Source organism: Prunus dulcis, chromosome 6 (assembly GCF_902201215.1).
Source record: "Prunus dulcis chromosome 6, ALMONDv2, whole genome shotgun sequence".
Taxonomy (NCBI): Eukaryota; Viridiplantae; Streptophyta; class Magnoliopsida; order Rosales; family Rosaceae; genus Prunus; species Prunus dulcis.
Window position 1 is genome coordinate 7,754,768 of NC_047655.1, and position 23,587 is coordinate 7,778,354.

At 36.4% G+C, this 23,587-nt stretch overlaps 3 protein-coding genes across 3 annotated transcripts; 2 read left to right on the forward strand and 1 right to left on the reverse strand.

Moving 5' to 3' along the window:
* The first annotated feature begins 4,978 nt into the window (after window positions 1-4,978).
* LOC117631830 (SNF1-related protein kinase regulatory subunit beta-3) lies at window positions 4,979-10,534 on the forward strand. The gene is made up of 4 exons (XM_034365148.1): window positions 4,979-5,265; window positions 5,531-5,654; window positions 9,585-9,665; window positions 9,742-10,534. Exons 3-4 carry the CDS (start codon window positions 9,639-9,641, stop codon window positions 10,066-10,068), a joined length of 354 nt encoding a protein of 117 aa, XP_034221039.1. The 5' UTR covers window positions 4,979-5,265; window positions 5,531-5,654; window positions 9,585-9,638; the 3' UTR covers window positions 10,069-10,534.
* Window positions 10,535-12,890: 2,356 nt separating this feature from the next.
* Window positions 12,891-15,031, forward strand: LOC117631831 (high-affinity nitrate transporter 2.1-like). Its single transcript, XM_034365149.1, has 3 exons — window positions 12,891-13,785; window positions 13,915-14,030; window positions 14,365-15,031. The coding sequence occupies exons 1-3, from the start codon at window positions 12,976-12,978 to the stop codon at window positions 15,029-15,031; spliced, it is 1,593 nt and encodes a 530-aa protein (XP_034221040.1). The 5' UTR covers window positions 12,891-12,975.
* Window positions 15,032-15,836: 805 nt separating this feature from the next.
* On the reverse strand, window positions 15,837-17,809 carry LOC117630197 (protein FAR1-RELATED SEQUENCE 5-like). Its single transcript, XM_034362938.1, has 5 exons — window positions 17,177-17,809; window positions 16,508-17,080; window positions 16,106-16,111; window positions 15,943-16,019; window positions 15,837-15,852 (listed from the first exon to the last, which is right to left on the reverse strand). Exons 1-5 carry the CDS (start codon window positions 17,807-17,809, stop codon window positions 15,837-15,839), a joined length of 1,305 nt encoding a protein of 434 aa, XP_034218829.1.
* Between the last annotated feature and the right edge of the window lie 5,778 nt (window positions 17,810-23,587).

The following is a 23,587-nucleotide window of genomic DNA, read 5'->3' on the forward strand; positions in this document are numbered from 1 at the left end:
GCACACTGCTTGCAAGTGATAAAGAGAAAGGAAATCGTACGGAAGGGTCACCATGCCATAAAAGACCTTGGGATTTAAATGCTTAAACTCAGAAGTCTTGGTAGCTAGGCTTTTGGTCCTATAAGAACTCGGGTGCCTTTTGGAACTATATATCAATCCAAACTGGCCTAAAGAAAAAGGACAAGAAGAGGAAGATAAATTGGTGGCATTGTGGTTGTTATTAACTTGTTATATGCATAAATACGTATAAATTAGGTTATTGTTTGTGGGGTTGGTTTGGATTTTGATGAAAGCCATTAAAGTCCAAATGTATATATGATACTCAAACCATAAACGCCAATCAACTAGCATCTTACCTCTCCCATATATGATGTTTGACAATGATTTCTTCTAATTGATGGTCTTCTTGTTCTTGACCTAGTCCCTTGCTATTTTGTTTTCTTTTAAGAGGTACGTTTGCATCTATTTTCTGTTGTTGGAGTTTCACCATATTTATCATGAACTTTCAAAGTCTATTGTATAACTGAAATGATAAGTAGGGTACCTAATTAATATAGAAAAATCAACAAAATTTAAAATGCTGATTTCCCGAACAGTCTTGACATTTGATAGAATCATACTGCCAAAAGTTTCATGATCTTGCAACCCCACCTTTATGACTTCTTAATGAAGGTGATTGGTTGTATGAGTGAAGCCACCTAGTGGAATGCGATCTCAGCCTTTGGGTTCTCAACTTTAGTAACAAAGTTCTTGATGTCGTCCGCCCTAGTCAAGTGCTTGTAAGACTGCTGTGTTCAATGAAGAGTTTGGTTTTCAATTTGATCTCTCAATTTCTCTTTGAGTTATAGACTAAGACAAAGCTTAATTGAGAAATCGGGTGGATTGGATGTTATTCAAGACTCTGATGAATCATAGCTGTTTTTTGATATATATAATGTGCTTAGTTACAATGATGCTCAAGAGAATTTTGAACATGCCTCAAAGTTTCTTGGTGATATGGCGGCATGAAATCCTAAGAAAGCAATAAAAATTCTAAGTTTGATTTAAGAGGAAATTTAAGCAACATTTTGGGTTGATTTTGTTGAGACGTTGGGTACGTAAAAATGAAGCGTAAGTCTCCTACTTATAGGCAAATGTTCTCGCCCTCACGAACCAGAACGATGAATAAAAACAGGAAAAAAAAAATCAGTTGACCAAAAAAGTCAACAAATTGGACCGAACTGGTTCCAACCGGTTCCGGTACCTGTTTTACACCTCACCAAATCAAACCGGTTGTATTTTTTTATTTGATTTTATTGCAAAATTTTAAAATTAAATGATATATTTTAAAATTTAAAATTAATATTTTTCCAAGTTCAATTTCAAAAAAACTTTCTCATTGTATAAATTGGATCATTTGTTAATTTTTAAGCCAGAAAAATAACTTATTTATTATAATTTTTATTTTAAAAAAAAATCCGGTTCAAAACCGAAACCAGTTAGAATCGAATCGAAACCAGTCAGAACCAAACCGGCTAGTTTTTAATTTTTTTTTTTGCTTAAATAAGACCAAACCGAATCGGTTAAATAGTATCGGTTCTGGTTTGAGGTGAGAACCGGACCATGCCCACCCCTACTCAAGATAAGTCACATGATGCCTTTTCTAAATTGGTACCTGCAATTTTATTTGGCGAAGATTTTTTGCTCATATCAATGATGAGTAGATAGTTAATGTGTGAAATGTAAAATAATAAAGTATAGTACTCAAATTAGGTATTTTGTATATGTCAAATAAAAATGAATTCAAATGTGACCATAAAGAAAAATATATTTCAGTAGGTGTACCCCTTCCACTGCCCCACTAGGTACACTTAATATCGACGAAGAACTTCACCCAACAGAAGCTCCCCATTGAGGTCGTGCTTGTTCCACTCGATGAAGAGCTTATGCCCAGAAGTATCCCTACCAATTTATAATGACGATTCTAAATATATTCAAGTTATTCAACAGTAGCAGGTGAACCTACTGTTGAGATGTATTCCTTCCTTGGCCACTATTGTTGGAAGAATTTCAAAACAAGTCATACCATGACAAGTGTATGCTTGGCCTTTGGCCGCGTACTTGCATGTCTTAAATCACACACCTCGAAGGACGTCATTGTTCCTAGATTCTTAGTTTAGCTACCACGTGGTTGTGAATTTAATTAGGTTAACAACCGAGCATACCTTTTAAATCCTTAGTGTTACACTCATACATCAACACAAAAAATCTAAGTAGGATTTAAGCATTGTCTGTAAACCATATCAGACCAACCCTCTTCGACAAAGGCAAGCATGAGAAACAATACCTAACCGGAGGCCCATAGTCTTGGCCATCTACTAGGATCCACGCCGACCATCGGCATAGGGACTCAACCTCGACAAGCTAACCCTGCCGATCCAGTTCAACGAAGCATTTTTCATGCCGCTTAAGCTCAAGGAGATGTGATGGCTTTTCGAGTGACACCAATTGTCTCACATCGAAATATTAACCTAAAGTGTCTGTCACTTTTCCTATATATAAGACTCTTGCCTTAAAGCACTAGGTAATAGTATTTTGGCATTTGTACCCTTATTCTATCAAAATACATTCACATTATATCCTTAAAGCTAATTTAAACATCAAAGAGTTTTCGGTCGGTACTACACCGGTGCTAAAGTCTTCATCCTTTTTCTCTCCTTTTGCAGATTCATTCCACACCCACTGTAAGACACACCCGACTGAAGGACATCAACACAGTGAGAAACTATTTTACAGACTATTGCTTTTATGTAAAACAATAACATGAATCTTGAATTAATTAAAGTCAAAAGGAGACGAAGCATATTAACCTTTCTAATTATGGTGACACCCTATAGTTTTTTCTATTTCAAGTTTGAGAGTGTTGCACCCCACATTTTAAATTATGACCTTCTTCCCATTTGCTTTTTCTGACTTTCAATTTGTTTATGAGCCCTTCTAATCTTTTAAAACATGCCAATTAACCCCCAATCGTTAAATTTGTGTGATTAATGTTAGCTTTTTGTTATAAATACCTTTGGATGAATGAAAATAACCCTGAATTTAATAGAAATTTTGACAAATTCACGTTTTAAAAGATAAAGGAGCTCATACCCCCAAAAAAAAAAAAAAAAAAATTATATGTAACAAATTGGAAGACATACTAAAATCATATTAAAAATGCATTTAGTTTTAAGATTTGACTTAAAATATTAATTCTTTATTTTAATTGGATATTTTGAAGACCTTTTTTTTGGTTGAGAAATTCTATGATTGTATTCATAATTTAGCTAAAAAAACCACTAGTCACAAAGGGCCAATGCAAACTAGCCATAAAAGAGCCATTACAATAACATAGCGGTCTAACATCAAAATTAAGACAATTCGGTGTTCCTCAAATAATGATCACGCGGGATAGAAGAAACTCTGGCATAAGCATCCAAACTAAGATTGCAAACTTAGAATAAAAAAAAAAGAAAAAGAAAAAGCTTGAAAAAGTCAAGCTATAATAATACAAATAAAACTCTCACCAATGAGAGATGAAAAACTCTCATAAAAGGAAATGTGAAAACTACACAGAGAACCCAAAGAGTCTCTGCAACTTATTTCAAACATAAATAAATTGCAAAAAGGATGATGGTAGTTGAGATCCGAAGCCGAAATGTAGGTAAAGATTCAACGTCGAGACACAGCCGCATATGATGGTTGGATGAAAATCATAACAAAACGAAGACAAATAGCAGGGTCAGAGTTATTCATAAGCCTGAGATGGCTTGGCCCCCCCATACCATCTTCTCACCTCTTTAACTGTATAAAGAGTATAATATAGATTGCACAAAAAAATCCCATAGTTTTAAGCTTGTGGCCCCCCAAAATATCTAACTACTTCCGCCACTGACAAATAGGGAAAATAATTTATCTCTAAAAATAGGGGAAGAGGTGAAGGGAGGAAGAGAAGGAGTGAGAGGAGGAGAAAGAACAATGGCTTCCTCCCCCCTCATAGTGAAATTGGCTTCCTATGATATGATTTAATCCGGATATTTTGAAGACTAAATAGCAAAGGTTTTTTTTTTTTCTTCCTTTTGATAGAGACTAATTAACAAATTTTTCATAGTATTTTCTTGGCCTATACCCATCATGAATTTGTTACTATGTGCTGCAAAATTAATAATGTTATTATTTTTTAAAGCACTTACAAAAAGATCTATGCAATCACAAACTGAGAGTATATTTACCCATTATACAATATAGTATTACTAAAAAAAGGTTTGTTAATATAGAGAAAAATTGTATAAACAAATAAATGTTGTTTTTCGTTGTTGTTGATTGATTACTTGGCTAGTGACTTTGTTTAAAGAAACTAATTCAAATCCCCTAACCCAGATTATAAATTAAAAAATAAAAAAAATAAAAAAATAAAATAAAATAAAAAAACAACCAAGAAAACCATGTTTGTTATTGTTGACAATTAGCGAACCAGCCTGGTGTCAGGATCTCTTGGCCGAATCTCCTAGAAGAAAGTCTCTCGAGCTGGATTTGTGTAGTCATTTCCTCAAACCAACACACTGACCCCCTATTTCTAGCTTTCTCAGTTTAAAGCTAAGAAGCATGGACAGGGATACAGATACGGTGATACGATACGACACGACACGAGAATACAATAAATTTCTAAAAACTATGATACAATACGTCATGAATACGGTTATTAAAAATATATATTAATAAATATTTATAACTTAAAAAAAAATTATAAATAAATAATAAATATAGTATAGCATATTGAGATTTCTTTTCTGATTATTTATATTTTTAGGCATGTATAGCTTTTTTCACCCAAACATGTCATTACCCAAAGCCCATTTTAATCCTATTGCTTAAGATCCAAACCCATAAACAGATCTATGAAAAATATATATATATATTACAAATCCTGTTTTTGCAAACGACGTCGTCACTTGAGATAATAGAAATTAGGTTAGTCGACATTTCTTCTTCCTCGTGCGTGCCGATCTCTCTCGCTCTCTCCCTCTTCACAGGCAGCGCCCAGGGGAGAGCCCCTCAACGGCAAACTTCGCCCGGAGGAAGGTATTCGAAAAGTCAGATACTCGTGTCTGGAATAGTCAACTAACGTATTGACTGAGATACGTATCCATTGACTGCGATACGTATCCAATGCGTATCGGACCGTATCCAAAGCGGATCGTATCCAAACGAGTATCGATACAGGATACGCCACTCAATTACCAGGTAAAGAATTATTTGGTTTTTCTTTTGTCAGAATCTTTTTATATTTTCCTTTTTACCTTGAAATCCCATTGTTCTGCTTCTATGGGACTGAATTCAACTAATTGAACTCATTCCTAAAGTGGGTTCGGCCTGCTTTTAGTTTTTTCATTTACTCTGAGGATTTAACATGAAATTGGCAGCGTTTAGATTTTTGGGTAGTTTTGTTTTGGTAAAATATCTTATGGGTAGCTTTTGATTCCATCTGGGTTTGCCTTTATTTTTTCAGATAAGCGTAGGGTCTGCAAAAGTTCATATTGTTATTAATTGAATTGTTAGCTGTTCATATTGGTTTCAAGAGTAAGGTGGCACTGAGAAGCTGTTGATTGAAGGTTGGGCGTTAGTCCAATCCGGTAAGTCTCTTCTTTGAAATGTGATCCCTAGCATATTGATATTTGGTGATGGTTTCGGATGAAGCAAATTTTCGCGTATCATGTGCTTTGATATGATTTATCTTACTGATTTTTGCCCTCTTATGCTACTGGATACATCTTTTAGAGAATAGCATCTATTCTTGAGGATATTTATAGGTTAGGTTTAAAGAATTCTGTTTTTGTGGGTTTTGTGTGTGTGTGTGTGTGCACGGGCTCGCTTATTCTGAAATCATTTGGGTCTTCCTTCCGTTCTGAAATTTTGTTAAATGTTTTCCCTTATGGTTTTAAGAATGTTGAAACTTTGGTATTTAGTCTTCTAGAATTCATATTGAATGCATTGTTGGTATGAGCTTACCATGTGTATGTTTTGCCGTTATCTATTAGTTATGAAAATTTCTCTTGCAAATGACTCTTTAGTTATCAAAATGTTTGGGTAGGAAGACTAATACTGGATGCAGTCCTATTAAAGGTGTGCTTTGATCCTTTTCCATTGCGTTTTACACTAAAAAGATGATTTTATAGGAGAGAGGTGATAATTTAGAGCAACAGCAATAGCTTCGAATGGTTGGCCTTGCTTTCTTAATGTTGGCAAATCTACTATTTTATAAATTATAAAAGGAGACTGTCATCAAAAGTACAATGTGGAGACTGCATATAGAAATTCTTTGTGGATTTTCATGTAGTGTATTACTTGTTGATATTTTTTGGTATGGTATTGATGCTTGTGGGTTTTGTTTGAGCAATGTGTGTGTTTGTGTATTTTTCATGGTCCCGGTATAAGTGTAGAATTTTTCTGTTATTTTGTCTGCATCCTTCTAGTGCAATCTACTCCCTGTTTGTTCCATTACAAGACAACCATTGACAACCTAATGTATAGTTTAGTTTCTTATATAAAGAAAAGAACTGCTTTATTGAAGTGAATCCACAAATTATCCGTTCTTAACTGCATAAGAGATTCCTAATTGAAATGAAGCCTTCAGTTAACAATGCACATGTGAGGCAATGCCTACTGGGCTGGGAATGAATGAATTTTTGTTTGTAAACAACATAAAGAAAGAAATGATTTTACCTGGACGAATAGGAAGCCAGTGAGAGATTCGTTTTAAAACTTTTTATCTGATCAAGGGCAAAAGGTTCTTATGGACAACTGTAACATTTATTATTTTTTACACGTTTATGTAACATTTATATTTGGCCCCAAACTAATGGAGTTTAATCACTTCCAAAATAGATTCTTTGTTCTTTAAGAAGGCCACATCAGACTCTTCATCCCCGGAATCTGATTCCAATTAATTTCATCTCAATCTGCATGTTTTTCTTATTTTTCATTGACTGTACACTTGCACTTCTTGTATTTTCGTAATCTGCACATTCTGCAGAAGGCATGTGCTGGTGATTTCTTGAATAGACCTTTTTGCATAATGAGACTGCAGTTTTGCCCTTCCTCCCTATTTCAGTAGCTGTGCCAGTGATGAGCTATTCACTGGCTGCACCCTTTGAAGGCTTTTAGAGGGTGAGAAATGGTGTTAACATTCAAGAATTGATTTGGTTTAAGTCTGATAAGGAGGGACTTTACTGGGAAAGCGCTTGACAAATTTATTTTTTCCTTGTCTTTCTCATTTGGCTGAGGAACTTTTAAAATGCAGTTGATTCAGTTTTCTTTTCATCTGGTTGGTATTTTCTTGGATGGGATGTGATATTGACCTTGGGGTTCTATCTTCAGTTTGGATTTGTTGTTAGGTCTTTGAATTTGGTATTTCATAGATTAAGATTTATGGCCAATGCAATTGAATTTGGTGTATATTGCAAAAATTTGAAATTGTAGCTGCCATTACAAATGCGGATGTGTGTACCAAGGTCGACAGCCAATATATATATATTTTTTTCCCAATCTTTCAGAGATTAACATAGTTGGGTAAAATACCTTTTTGGCCCCTGTGTTGTGGACGAAATTGTATTTTGGTCACTTTGTTTGACTCCGTTACTTAATGGTGTCATTTCTATCCAATTACCGATAAAAATAAATCCTTAAACCGTTTAAAAATTAATAGTAATATTAGTTAATTAAAAAATTATAAATTTCAACTTAAAATATAAAAGTATCTTAAAGTTGAAAGATCTACGCGGTCCCACCCTTCCGATCTAACCCCACCCCAGCACCACCTCCTCCCTGACCTTACACTACCCCATCCCTCCTCCCCTATCCTCCACCACCGGCCTCCCTGCTCCTCTCTCTATCTCCTTGATTGATCAAATCTCACTCACCAGTTATCATGAGTCATGACACAGGGGAGATCATTTCACAAATCAGCACTCTCCAACACCTAAAGGTTCCACAAAAAATGAATTTATCTCATTATTAGAAAATTAATTATCTGTATCGTTAATGAGTTGATTCTCTGACTAAAGCGTGAAGTCTCCTACAGATCATATTGAGGCCACAGAGCATTCATGGGGCGTGTTGGCATAGAGCCTCACCCATGGCTTCCCATTCCCACACCATTGCAGTAGGCTCACTGGATCCAGTTGCAAATCTCAACAAAACCTGTGAAAATTGTCTTCCCCGAGGCCGTTCTGGTTCTAGCAGTGGTCCACCACTGCTATGTTTCCACAGAACAAACAACATTGGGGATGGGTTGGGGTGAGGCTAGGATGAGGTCGTAAGGGTGAGGGAAAGGGAGGCATGGTGGAATGTGGAAGGCTAACAGACCAAAATTGATTTTGCTTGATTTATTATTTATATGATCTATTATTAATTTTATTATCTATTATTAATGTGATTGGAGAGATCTCTATAGTTTATGCTACTCAAATGAGACATATATGTTCCTTATTTTATTTGTTTACTTTTGACATTGTCTACTTCTAAATTCAAGAATAGAAGAACTTTATTATTGGAATAGCTTATTAGTTTTGTCCTAGTACTTTGATGTGTTAGGCTAAAGTTAACCAACGCAGCTTAACTTTACTAGAAGAAGTCGACTTTAGCTAAGATTTGCTAAAAGAGCGTAGATGAAAATTGATCACATGCTATACTATAATTGAGAAGTAAAAAAACTGTATTTGATGTTTTAAGCCTAAATCCGTGCATCAACTTAGAGTATGTTATGTGTGTTGATTGGTAAGCTGCATAAATCAGTAGAAATAGGAGCTGGGGTACAACATTACCCTAAAAGCTTTGCAAGCTCTGAAAGTGTATGTTGTCCACTTGGTTAATTTTCATTAAATGTAAACATGCAAGTGAGGCTTCCTAGTGACTTCTCTATAATGTTACGGGTGGGTTTCTCTGCGATTTATTTTCAGCTTCTCATTCATTTGCCATCTTATGTTTAGGACTGGAAATAAGTTGTACATCACCGTGGCAGTGACACAGAGAAAACCTGTTTCTTCTATTATAACATATAAGATATCCCTTGGAGTTTAGAAATTAATTATATCTTGTATGGAAGAATAGAACTGAAAGAATTTGACTGTGCATGGTATAGGATTTCTTCGTAATTATGTCTGATTAGATTTCTTTAGTATCAGAAGAATAGTAGTTCATTAACACTCAATGGCCCAAAAATGAGATGTGTACGAAAAGGGAATCAAAGGAAAAGACGTCGAATTATCATGGAAAAGTTAAGGACCATTAAGCGAACTCATTATATAAGGTCATGATTTTGAAAATACTCAGTCCCCTAAGTTGTAATTGGTTGTATCAATCATCTAAAACAGAGTATATGGGATTGGTTACTTGGCCCTCATAGCCATCCTGTTGTTTTTCCTTGACTTTTAACATATTGCAGTGGATGATTGAATTTGCTGGGTTGCCTTGGTGTGGAATTCTACTTCTATGTGTGCAAACTTATGTTGATGCACTGCTAGTGTATCTGTGATTCTCATGGAAGATAAACCACTGTCTTTCAGGTCCTTATAGTCTTCCTTAGTTGATGATATTCTGCTGCTAGTTCTTGTTTCAGCATGAACAACTCATTTGGTGATGATTATGTAAGCCTCCGGAACCTTGATGATTTACTCATCTACTGAAATAAAAAAAGGACCAACCTTTAAATATTTTATGCAGGATGAAGCAACTGTTGCAGGATTTGAAGTTTTAAGATCACCTGATGCAAGTTACAACAATGTATACCCTGGGAATGAAGATGAGGCACGGGATCCGCCTCTTGTCCCTCCACATCTGCAACAGACCTTACTTAGTTATCCAGCAAGCGCAGACACTGCTGGAACTCTTCCGTTGCCACAGAATGTGACCCTCAATCATCTTTACATTGAGAACCGGGAGAGCCCACGATCTGTAGTTGCACTTGGGTTCACTCATCGCTTTCGTTCAAAATTTGTTACAGTTGTGCTTTACAAACCAGTTCAAAGAAGGGGGACTACCAGCACTTAGAACTTGAATATTAGGATACACCTAAATTAGGTTTGGTATATCTAGTCCTTGTTATGGTGCAAGGAGTGGAATGGACCCAAATTCAAAACTAGTAGTGAAAGATGCTTATTTCCTCACAGAAACTTATGAACTTAGGTTTGATTTGTTAAAGTTCCTCATTCTGCAGGGTAGATTTGCTGGACTGTGGAGTTGTACATTTAAACTTTAAAGTATTCTTTCAACTGGGATACAAAATGGGCTGGCTGGTTAGGTTATGATCTCATATGAGAATGATTCATATGAAATGCATGGAAGCATGTGCATGCATTTGTGAATATAAAATTCCTGCTTTATACAGATGAGGAAGCCCTGTCCTTGTATGACTTAGCGTGCAAATATGCGTCGAACATGCGCTCAATTCTTTATTTCTTTCCATGGTGTACTGGTATCCCAAGCATATAATTTAATTGATTATTTTGTTCTCCAATTATTTAGGTTATATTCTCCAGTCAGCTCGTACGGTCAGTGCTTATCTTTCCTAAATGGGTGGGAATAAAAGGGACTATTATACTATATACATTATGGATGGGTTTGGATTATTAGGTATGAATGTTTGAGATGCATTTAGAAATGTACAAATTGGATGGTCGTGCATGTGTGCTTTTGCAATGTACTAAAATGAGCAGAAATGAATGTGCACTCGAGGTTAAGAATGCATCAGCTTCCCATGCCATATGTTTGATTTGAACATGATTGGCAAAAGAGTAGATTCATATGTTTCAGTGTTTCCTTATTTAACAAAAACTCAAGTGGTTAAAAGCATTTATCCTGGTTCTTGTACTTAAGGTCTTAGCTTTCATTGAGAGATCTATCAAATAAACTTATTTGAGGGATACCCCTGCAGGGCTTACTCCGCATTGTATTTCACTAATTCAAATCTTCTATTTTTTAGATAATCATTCAAAGATTATTTCTATAAAAAATTATTTGAATCCGATAACATTTGAACACTCAATTGAGTTATTGAAATTTTAGTAATTTTTCGAAGCATCGTGTTCATTAATTTTGTAGGACACAATTGAAAGTAGAAAGAGTTTTCGATTTGTCTAATTTTTTGCAAGGATGATTTATGAATGTAAACTTAAAAAATAGATGGTTTGGATCGTTGAAAAAAAATTCGTAGGTGACTCTAAAGGGTATCCCCCAATATAAAATAGGAGGTGACTGTATAATAATAATAATAATAATAATAATAAGCTCTATAAATATATCAGCTCACATGATTTTAAAAGTTATCCAGAATGGAGACCAACAGAGACACCTGCTAGCATTCTCATCTATCCTTTGTCCTTGCAAGGATCTGACCAATACATACATGGACTTATCATAGAGTTCTTATCAAAATACAAAAGGTCTTATAATTATGTCACAAACACACTTGTTTTTGTAGCTCTTAAACAAATCATAAAAGGCTCCATCCAAGTCATGTTGTCCAAATCTCCTCCAAAAACAATACACAAGAACTCTATGATCAAGTGAAAGGTTAAGTATCCGGTTGATAATGAGAAAAGAAAAGGCTACAGTCTGTGATTATAAAAGAGGTACCATTTGACCTGTCACCTGAGAATGACATTTTAATAATATGGTTAATATATAATAACGAGTAGGCACAATGGCACCTTAATAAGATATTAGTTATATGTGATGAATTGTAATAGCTGTGAAGGAAAGAAAGAGATATCATCCCTCCCATTGCCCCTTGATTGACTTGCAAATTGCAGGACATATTTGCTTAAAATAATTGCAGTTTGGCTAGTTGATTGTCGTAGACTTGCGATGAATTATTGGTACAAACATCTCTGTGTCAATGTGATAATGGTTGAGATTAACGTTGGACACTATAATATATATGTATGTTAAACTGTTCGATAAGATAATATTATTCGATATACATACACGTAATGGTTTCGTATTGCCAAACTTTTTGAATGTTATTTTGTGAGATTGTGAATTATGATGAAATTTTTGAATGTTGCATTTAAATAAGAGAAATGCTATAATTGAACTTGCTCAAAATAGAGTTTTTACGTGAAGTACTTGTTGACACTTTGAGAATTAATGTTAAGTTTGGCTCACTTTACACAATAAACATGATCATCAAGTCCAAGTGAGCAAGTCTCATTAGCATTTCTCTTTAGGTAAATATAAGTTTTTCTTGTTATTTAGAGAAGACTTGCAGAGCATATATTTGTGTTATCTTTTATGAGCTTCTAGTGGAGGGGCTTGCTAATAAAAGAGTTAATTGAATGTGAGGGTTTCCTGAACACTTTCAAAGAAACTCACAACAATGAATTGAAATGTTATTTTATTACAGGTCGGCACATACAAAACAATATAAAACTACATATTTATTTACAACATTGTATATCACATCATTAGTAGTGGCCTTATATAGTTGGGACTATATACTTTAGCTCAAACAATATAAATCTGTATGTCATTAATGGTAACCATTTCCATTTTACAATGGTCAAGGAACGTGCAATGTGTACAAATCCCAATTAGCTGAGTTAATCAGGGTTCATTGACCTAATTAATATTTAATTATCCTAACTATATGCGGCTACCAGTTACTTAACCAGCTGGATGGCCCTTTAGGAAAGTTTATATGATCCCTTGGGATATACGATGAGACTTTTCCTCTTCATATCAGATATGCGGCAAAATGCATAACCAAAATGTTGAGAATCTTTCTTGCCTCTTCATAACCCTTCACAAAATGTCAACTCCAAGCCCTATATAAATGCCACACTCCCATATACCTTCCCCACACAACCCCATAACTTCATTTAGTCTAAGTAGTTTCTAAATTCGAAACTTGAGTTTTGAAACTCGAGATTCAAAATCCAAACTCCAAACCCCAAAAACATGGCCGAAGTCGAAGGTGAACCCGGAAGCTCCATGCATGGGGTGACAGGCAGAGAGCAAACCTTTGCGTTCTCAGTAGCTTCCCCCATCGTCCCAACAGACCCAACAGCCAAATTTGACCTACCAGTTGATTCAGAGCACAAGGCCAAAGTTTTCAAAATCTTCTCTTTGGCCAACCCTCACATGAGAACCTTCCACTTGTCTTGGATCTCCTTCTTCACTTGCTTTGTCTCAACTTTTGCAGCGGCCCCACTTGTCCCTATAATCCGAGACAACCTCAACCTCACAAAGCAAGACATTGGAAATGCTGGGGTTGCCTCTGTCTCAGGCAGCATATTCTCAAGACTTGTAATGGGTGCAGTGTGCGATTTGCTAGGGCCACGATATGGGTGTGCCTTTCTCATGATGCTCTGCGCACCCACTGTGTTTTGCATGTCATTTGTATCTGATGCTGGGGGCTACTTGGCAGTGAGATTCATGATTGGTTTTTCGCTTGCTACATTCGTGTCATGCCAGTATTGGATGAGTACCATGTTTAACGGTAAGATTATTGGGCTGGTTAATGGGACAGCTGCTGGGTGGGGAAACATGGGTGGTGGGGCCACCCAGCTCTTGATGCCATTGGTGTTTGATATCATTGGAAGAGTTGGTGCAACTCCTTTCACTGCTTGGAGAATTGCCTTTTTCATCCCTGGCTGGCTTCATGTCATTACGGGAATAATGGTCTTGACCCTTGGCCAAGACTTGCCTGATGGGAATCTTGCTGCCCTGCAAAAGAAGGGTGATGTTGCCAAAGATCAATTCTCCAAGGTCAGTTTTCTTTATATTTAAGGCCTTTTGGAATCTTTGCTTATGTATTCATGACTTTCGAATATTCATGAATATTTATACAGAATAAGCTGATTGATGTTCCTCCCCTCCAATTTGAATATTGTTCAGGTATTGTGGCATGCTATAACAAACTACAGGACATGGATCTTTGTCCTTCTCTATGGCTACTCCATGGGTGTTGAATTGTCCATTGATAATGTTATTGCTGAATACTTCTATGACAGGTTTGTTCTTCATTTTTTGTTCTTCTTTTGATTTTTAAAGAGTATAATGATTTTTACCATCTTTGTTGATCATACGTTTTTCAAGTGACCCACATGTCATATCGGGTCCCACCACAAGAATATAATGTTGTTAACAACACTAGTTAGCGAAATATTTCTTTTTAAATATCTGACATGTTATGTTGTCAAACTGTTAATCTCGACTACACATTTAAATTAGAGATGTTCAAAAGACTAGATTGAGAATTTCCAACCCAACATATGTATATGTTTGAACAACAAAGTATTTTGAGAGATAGCTGGGATTAATTTCAAATGTCCTTTAATCAAACAGGTTCAATCTCAAGCTTCACACAGCTGGAATCATTGCTGCAGCATTTGGCATGGCCAACATAGTGGCCCGTCCCTTTGGAGGATTTGCGTCTGATCGAGCAGCCAGGTACTTTGGCATGAGGGGCAGGCTATGGACTCTTTGGATCCTCCAAACACTAGGAGGAGTCTTTTGCATCTGGCTCGGCCGAGCAAACTCACTCCCCATTGCGGTCTTTGCCATGATCCTCTTCTCTGTAGGAGCCCAAGCTGCATGCGGAGCCACCTTTGGCGTCATCCCCTTCATCTCCCGGCGATCCCTCGGCATCATATCGGGCCTCACTGGAGCGGGTGGGAACTTCGGGTCCGGGCTGACCCAACTAGTGTTCTTCTCAAGCTCAGCATTCTCAACTGCGACAGGGTTGTCTCTGATGGGGGTAATGATCGTGTGCTGCACACTTCCAGTGACTTTGGTGCACTTCCCTCAGTGGGGGAGCATGTTCCTTCCGCCTTCAAAAGATGTCGTGAAATCAACGGAAGAGTTTTACTATGGAGCTGAGTGGAATGAGGAGGAGAAGCAGAAGGGGCTACACCAGCAGAGTTTGAGGTTTGCAGAGAATAGTAGGTCTGAGCGTGGTAGGCGTGTTGCCTCAGCTCCAACCCCACCCAACACCACACCTTCCCATGTTTAGGTTATGTTATGATCTCATGAGAATTGTTTCTTTGAAATGCTTTGGAAGCGTTTGCTTTCTTTATATATGAGGAAGCCTTCAACTTGTATGACTTATGCATGCATATATATGTGCATCAAACATGCGCTCAATTATTTTCCTTAAGTTGACCGAGAAGCTTACTTCTCTCTTGGGGAAATTTTTTCTTTATTATTATCAGTTTTTTCCCAAGCATATAAGTGAACTGATGATTATTTTTATTTCAATTATTTAGATAATTTTCACCAGTTAGCTTGTAGGATCCAGATTCTCTGCTCTGATTTTCTCTGCCATGATGTACTTTATTTTTGTTCTCTATATGCCACCTCATTAAAATTTAATCTAACAGATTTAAAAGTTGACACATCATCCTAAAACAATAATCCAATTTATTCCTAATTAAAAAAGAATAAATCCTAACACCCAACTAACAGTAGTTAACGTCCAGTTTTTTTTTTTCCTTCCTTCCTTATTCACGTTCTGTTCTGTTTTTTTTCTTCTCCTTCTTATTCACATTTTGTTATGTTCTTTTATTTTTATTTTTAAATATCTCTTTTTGTCATTTTCTCCTTTTTTCTCTCCTTGCATAAACCATCATGCCATCATCTAGCTAACTAGAGTGCTAAAGAGAACAGAAAAGAAAGGATGTAGGAAATAGAATCGAAGAAGTATTTATAATCTCCATTAAAAAGACAAAAGATTTATAATCTTCCCATCAAATAAATGACAAAGATAACACATCAATAATAAAAGAAAGAACAGTTGTGTATCTTTTGCAAAAGCATTCCTATTGATATATTGACCTGTATAAAAAAAACCAAAGGAAACACTACTTAATTACTATTATACAAATAAAATTTCATAATAAAGATATTACTGAGAGCATAACATACCCATTATTCCAGATGCCATCTCCAATTTGATCAACATTTGAAGCTGTATGTGGCTTATCGATCATCAAGTTCATAGCCTGTATAAAGTAGTTATGAAAATTGATGATAATAAATAAAAAACTTACCATGACTTATAAAAAGGATATTATAAATCTTAATATACCTGACTCTGCACAATGTCATTTGAAACTTGCAAGTCTTAAAATTGTAAAGGGAAACTTGCAGGGTTAAGTAATGGTTGGAAACTATGTTGGGTTCTCGGTAAGGCATCCATGATATTGTATTAGGTGCCCGTGATCTTGTGCCTATGTAGTATTACAGTAACATTTTAAACTAGAAACATGATATGAGAACAAAAATTAAATAATGAAAAAAAATTATTATATTGAAATTGAACTTTGAATGCAAAAGAAGAAAATACATGTGACAAACGAGAACTAGATGATTTTTTATTCTTAGCTATGTTTTTCTCCAAACAACTTTTTATTCTTTTTCTTCCTCGGGAGGCTTCCCTCTTCTTTAATCCCTTTGCTTGGATAACTTTTGCACTACCCAAGAAACATGCCTCATTAGCACCATCTGTCACAATGGTGGAAGGTGACCCTTGGCCATTCTTATCATGTACTTGACCATCCATTTTTGAACTTAACATGTCTTCAATGGTTTTGCTTAGTTGATTCAAATGACTAACAGAAATCTTATATGTTTCTTCGCTCTCAGCTCGAGATGATATCATGGTAAACATGGAACATAAAGACCTATATCGAGATGTTTGTTGTGGTTTCACATATGTCTGAATATCACGTCCATGCATATCTTTCACACTTTTAGATCTTGCTTTTCTTGTGCACCTTTTTAAGATATACTGGTCAGGAATTTCTTTGACATTCATGTAATTAGTAAGAATTTTCAGTGCATGGCTGCACAAGAAACCTTTCATCTCAAACAACCTACAACTACAAGAGACATCACCGTCTTTCTGTTTTCTAACACATCGCTCTTTCGAGTTACAATGTAGGACAACTGTATACGCCAAATCATCACCATCTTTGTCACAAGATATCATGTCTAATTCAAGCGATTTGATATATTGAGCTTGGAAATCCTCAAATATTGCTTTAGTATAAATATTTCCTTCCTTAACCACCATTGAAATAGGTATTATCACCTTAGGTAACTTTTGACACAAAGCATACTCTGCTTACAACTCCTTATATCGCTTATTATTAAGTACCCTTTCAAAATGCATGAAAAATTGCACCACATCATGGTCCACATTCGAACAATCTTTTAAGGTAGCATTAAAACTTTCACTTATCTGTGTGGGTTTTACTCCTGCAGACAAAAACCACTTACAGTATGCCATTGCCCATTTCTTCCTTAAATCAAAAATGCTTTCTAACCAAGGATGTCCACGCACATTGTATTCATCCAACATTGATTCCCAAGCAACTAAGAACTCATCTTTCTCCTCATAGTAATCCATAAATTGTGTTAAAACGCTCCTAACTCCACCTGTGCGCCTAAATAAATTGTTTACATGTTTCATGGCATTTTGCATTATGTGCCATGTGCAAAGCCTGTGATATGTATTAGGCATCACATGTGCACAAGCCTTAGCCATCGCAGCATCTTGATCAGTAAATAAGGTTTTTGGGGCCTTCTTGGACATGGCCTCTAAAAATGTTTCAAACAACCATATAAATGAATTGGTAGTCTCATCGTACCACAATGATGCCCCAAAAATAGCAATCTCACGATGATGATTAAATCCCACAAACACTCCGAATGGACGATTTGCTTCATTAGTTTTGTACGTGGTGTCAAAACACACAAAATCACCAAATTGACCATAATCAACAATCATCTTCGAATCAGCCCAAAATATATTCGTAATTTGCTCATCACAATCTAATTGCACAACATAAAAAAATGAAGGGTTTCCAATGCTTCATTTAGAAAATACTTTAGTAAGCTTCCTGCTTCTCCATATGCCAATTTTCTTTGCCTCTTTGTTCGAAGGTAATTTTTTTGATCTTGTTTGATATATCCAAGATATTATCTTCCACCAACTTGCCTACCCATGAACTCATATGCCTGCCTAAGTGGAATCCCAGATTCTTCTGTCAAATCTACTTCAGTAGCTTGTGAAGTAGATATTCTTCTATGAGACGGTAACATATGAGTGCATTCTTGTCTTACAAGAGGATGATTGTGGTTTTCCATAAAATGGCTAACCCAATACTTACCATTAGATTTATTCAACTTAATGTTCATTTTAGCATTACAACCCGTCCTTGTTTCTGCCCGAGAACTTTTAGTTAAATAATCTCGCTTATCTTTCGGTCGAAAACCCTCCTTGCAACAAACAAATACTCTTGAAATTATTTGAATATTCTTATTCTTGTTATGTGAATCTCTTCTAATAATCCTACTTGTTTGCGCTAAAACTAAACAGATAGAAATAAAGCTAATTTACATGTGATATGGATGGTTTGGACTCGAGGAGACTTCGGTTCGTGGTGTCCTTCCTCGAGACGTGATGCTGGATTCAGCCTGGAGAGAGAAATGACAGGTGAGATCTAAGACATCGGTGTGGCGCCGGCCGAAGACCCTCTGATGCCAAAGTTAGTGACTAAGAGCAATTCTATTGACAGTGAAAGCACAAGTGAAGTAAACAGTCTTACATCTTGGCTGGGCCAATGGGCTCTATTTATGGAGAGCATTTGTGATGCTCTTAGTACTTAGTTTCGATGTGGGACTCGTGGGAGTGTCTTCGACGGTCAACACGTGCCCTGACAGGTTCAACATTAACTAATGCATCTTCTCTGCTAGTCATATGGTTGTTGCATCCACTATCCAAATACCATACATCATCACATCCTTTTACACTAGCAGAACCTTTATTACTAGCATAAAACATGGTTGGTGTGGATTCCGTCTGAGTAGCATAGTTGAGCTGTTGTGCTGGTTTCTTGTTGTAGCAGTCTTTTGCAATATGGCCAAATTTATCACAGTTGTAACATTTTGATTTTCCCTTAAACCGACACTCACCAAAATGTAGTTTGCCACAATGTTTGCAGGGGTTTCTAGCTCCATCAGTTGATTTATTATCCCACTTTTTGCCTTTTGTCTTCCAATTCTTTTGATCCTTAGAACCACTTTGACTTACACTGTATTTTTCTGATTTGGGATTCACACTAAGACTAGCAAATGCTTTATCAGTCTTATCTCCAGAGTGCCTATCTAGTCTTAATTCAAAACTCTTCAAAGAAGCTACCACTTTTTGTACCTCAATTTCATCCAAATCCGTAGAATGCTCAATAACATAATAGATTGAATCATAAGCTGATGGCAAACTGATTAGTAATTTTTGAACAATCCTTGCTCTAGGTAAATCCTCTACATAGCTCCTCATTTGGTTTATCGGATCAAACAGTTTGGTAAGATAAGTAGCAAGGGACTCATCATCTCTCATTCTCATATATTCAAATTCTCTATGTAGACCTTGCAATTTAACACTTCTAACATGTTTATCACCATGGAATTCCTTCATCAAGATATCCCAAGCTCCCTTAGAGGTTTCTTCATGAGAAATTCGAGGGAAGATCTCATCGGACACTGCTCCTTGAATCAGACCCAGAGCTTTAGCGTGCTTCATGAGTAGCTCGGTGAGAGTCATCTTCCCAGCATCACTCGATTCTTCCTTTTCTTTCTTCTTTGCATCAGATTTGCTAGCTCCCTTCGAATCTGAGCACTCGATTCCCTTCTCAACCAATTCCCAAAGCCCATGAGATTTGAAAATGGTTTTCATTCTTATGCTCTAGAACTCATAGTTATCACCACCAAAAGATCGGCGCTCTTAGCTCACCACCGCCAGACCCTACTATGTTAGACACAGATCTTCAAGAAAAGAAGTTCTTCAAATCGCAGCTCACTTTCTTCACAAATTCAATCACCCAGCTAAACAATCGAACTTGGCTCTGAGGCCATGTTAGAATTCAGACTATGATATGAATTATAACTTGCATTCTACAAATACTACATGAATGCACAACTGGTGCAAGATTTCACAAGGGAGGAGCTCAAAATGGCCCTTTTCAAATGCATCCGTCAAATGACCTGGGACCCGACGACATCCCCCTTTTGTTTTACCAAAAGTATTAGCGTCTAATGGGGGAAGATCTCATAGGGGCTGTACAACAAGTTTTTCAATCTTAACCGGCATTAAGAAGCATCAACTCCACTTTAGTCACCTTAATTCCAAGGTGAAAGACCCAAAGAATATGACTCACCTATGACCTATCAGAGCAAAAGTGATGGCCAATAGGCTTAAGAAAATCATGGATAGAATTATTTCCGAAAGTCAAAGTGCCCGTACCAAGATGTCTTATTTCAGACAACTCTATGGTGGCTTTTAAGATTGCCCATTTTCTAAATCATAAAAGAAAAGTAGGGAATGGATGGCTAGTGCTAAAGCTTGATACGAGCAAGGCCTACGACCGAGTTTAATGGAATTTCCTCGAGTGCATGATGGCTTGGTTTTGACTCTAGATGAATCACAGGGTTATGGATTGTGTGCAAACTGTCTTATTCTTTCCTAATTAATGGGGAACCGTGAGGCACGTTACATCCAAGGATTGGTCTCCGTCAAGGGAATCCACTCTTCCCGCACTTGTTACTTTTTTTGTGCAGAGGCTTTTACAACCTTACTACGAAATGCAGACAGAGCACAATTATCACAGGGCATTTCAGTGTGTCGACGAGTACCAAAGAGAAAAATTGTGAGGAGTTGAAGCGTATTTTTGAAGCTTATGAGCAAGCCTCCGGACAACGCATCAATTACGACAAGAGAAGTGTTGCTTTAGTAAAAATGTCCAAGACTGTTAGTTTAAGGGAGAAGAGGTTTAGAGAATGGTTGGTAGTGTTTGGGACAATAGCTTAACTTGGAAAGGAAAACTTTTGAAAGAGTAACAAAGCAGTTTTATTCTATTGATTGAAATAGGAAAGGTAAGTCGGCAACTTTGCTTTGGACAAGTCGATTGCACAGTAACCCACTTTTCTAAAGTCATTTTCATTTTCAGCCATAAGTTGTCTTCTAATTCTAGATTTCTCTAGTTATAATACATTATATAATTAGTAAGATGTTTCTAGTGACTTTAACTTGTCAACTTCTCTCAATTTTTCTAGATTATTCTAGATTATTCAAGACTTAAGTGTGCATTAATTTTAACACAAACAACGGCTTGCTGATTCCTTTCAAGTCCAACTTGTGGATCAACATGACAAGTATTTGGGACTACCTATGGTGACGGGGAGGTCTAAAGATGTAAGCTTTCAGTTTTTAAGAACATGAATTTGGAAAAAGCCACAGGGCTGGCGGGAGCAAATGTTGAGCATAGTTGGCAAGGAGATCTGCCTGAAGGTGGTGGCCCAATATATCCCCCATTTATGTTATGAGCTGTTTTCTCCTTCTCGAGTCCTTATGTCAGGATATTGAGTGACACATGGCTAATTAACTTTTGGTGGGGACAACGACAAGGAGAACATCGCATGCATTGGATGAGTTGAAGTCGGATGTGTGTATAATAGTGAATCTCCCATTTTATAATTGATCTGCTTTTTGTTTTGCTATGCTCGCGAAACAGGCTTGGCGTATCATTCATCGCCCCGAGTCCTTGTTGGCACGAATTTTACATGCCAAGTACTTTCCTACAAGGACTTTCTTCATTGCTCAACCGGGGATGCGGCCTTCCTGTATGTGGAAGAGTTTATTGGCAGCAAAGGAGGTGATTATTCGTGGCTCGAGGTGGCAGGAGTAATGGGCATATGGTGCGAATATGGGGTGATCGTTGGGTGCCCCGTCCTACTAGTTTTGCTCCTATATCGCCTCTAGGAAGGAGGACCACTCCCAGATTGGTTACATTCTCGAAGATATCAAGGAGTTGATGAGGACCCAACCCGGTTCAAAATTTGCTTGTATACGAGGACAAGCTAATGTCACGGCACATAGACTAGCTCAATTTGTTTTATCTTGTGATGTTAGAGTTGAGTGGTTTGAGAAACCACCAGACATTATATAGGAAGTATATATTTTTCTTGGATGTTTGTAATAGAGGTTAGGTTCTAAGTCCCCTCCTATTTTTTCCGTTGTTGATAAATAAAATTCTCCTTCGTACTGCCAAAGTTTCTTCCCTTTTTTTTATTATAAAAAAAAAAAAGAAAAAAAAAAGCAGCAGCTAGGCTAAGGTATTGACAAAAATAAAAATATAAAAATTGGAGAGTAAAATAGGCACGCAAAAAATTGATTATTACAAATCATAAATATCGAGGACTCACCAATTCAATATGGTAAATTTGATGATGTGGAGAGAATGATGAATGAGTTTGTATTGAAAATTTTAAATATGTGGTTACTTTTGAGTTTTAATCATATTTTCTATATTAGATATGAATGTATGAGATGCATAGAGAAATGTACTAATTGGATGGTCATGCATGTGTGCTCTTGGAGTGTACTAAAATGAACACAAAATGAATGTGCACCTGAGGTTAAGTAGCCGCGCATTTTGCTGCTTGTGTGTGGAGATTGGTTTTAAAAAAATTCAGCCTAACTATAGGTTGGCTCCCAAGCCATTAAAAAGTTTTGGTTGAATTTTATGCCTTTGTCTTAAATTAATAAGTTTTGGTTGAACTTTATGCGTCCGTCTTAAATTAATAGGTACCATGCATACCATATATATGGAGTTTTGAGGATGAAGAACATGATTTAACGTGTGACTAAAGTTGGTGGTAAGAAATGGAGGACATATTCAGGGGAACATAGGACATGTAGGTAAATTTAAAGTTGTCATTCTCAACTAGTATTAAGAATGACAATGGGTCGGTTTGGGGTCAGGTAAGGCAATATCATCCGCGAAGCTGCCCTCGTCTTCGCCCATATGCTCAATAAGAATTTTTGGGGAATCAACGTCCACATCCTCATCCCCGTCCCCGTCGGAGGGATTCCTCCCAAATCCATCTTGAATCCCCAATTTTTTTTCATAAAATAATACTTATTCTACATTATAACACTAATTTCACCTTAATCTCAAATCAATTTGAGAAAACTAAATAAATATTAAATTATACATAGTTATATTAAATGTATATTACTTTAAAATAAATATATTACTTATTCGGCCGGGTTCGAGAATGGGGGTAACAATACCATTCCCGGTCCATAACCAAACATGAATTTTTAAAATAGCTTTTTTATAAATATGCCAATTCTAGCATGACATTTTTATAAATATGTCCACTCAACTAGATTGTTGTTATTATAGTCTTTTCTTGGAAGCACCATGTTTGTCTATTTTGTTGGCTCCAATTAGATTCCTTAATGATTTTCAATTTTCCTGATTTTATGCAAGGATAATCTATGATTGAAGACTTGAAAAATAGACGGTTTGGATCATTGAAAAAAAAAAAATGGTAGAGAACCTTAAATGGTGTCCCTCAAATAAAATTATCTAGAATAGAGGGTACTGTATTCTTATCATAGAGTTCTTATCAAGCCAACGGGATTTAGTTCAATGAAAAATGGCCTTAACTTGCATACCAGATGTCTCATATTCGAATCCCTACGACATCATAGTTGTGTGTG

What these genes read in the sequence shown, in the direction of transcription:
- LOC117631831 (XM_034365149.1), top strand. Translation starts at nt 12,976, where the DNA reads ATGGCCGAAGTCGAAGGTGAACCCGGAAGCTCCATGCATGGGGTGACA. An exon ending in CCAAAGATCAATTCTCCAAG is followed by an intron (nt 13,786 to 13,914) that starts GTCAGTTTTCTT and finishes AATATTGTTCAG; the next exon opens with GTATTGTGGCATGCTATAAC. An exon ending in GCTGAATACTTCTATGACAG is followed by an intron (nt 14,031 to 14,364) that starts GTTTGTTCTTCA and finishes TTAATCAAACAG; the next exon opens with GTTCAATCTCAAGCTTCACA.
- LOC117630197 (XM_034362938.1), bottom strand. Translation starts at nt 17,809, where the DNA reads ATGATTGTTGATTATGGTCAATTTGGTGATTTTGTGTGTTTTGACACC. An exon ending in TTTTCATGCATTTTGAAAGG is followed by an intron (nt 17,081 to 17,176) that starts GTACTTAATAAT and finishes ATGGTGGTTAAG; the next exon opens with GAAGGAAATATTTATACTAA.
- LOC117631830 (XM_034365148.1), top strand. Translation starts at nt 9,639, where the DNA reads ATGAACAACTCATTTGGTGATGATTAT. An exon ending in ACTCATTTGGTGATGATTAT is followed by an intron (nt 9,666 to 9,741) that starts GTAAGCCTCCGG and finishes TATTTTATGCAG; the next exon opens with GATGAAGCAACTGTTGCAGG.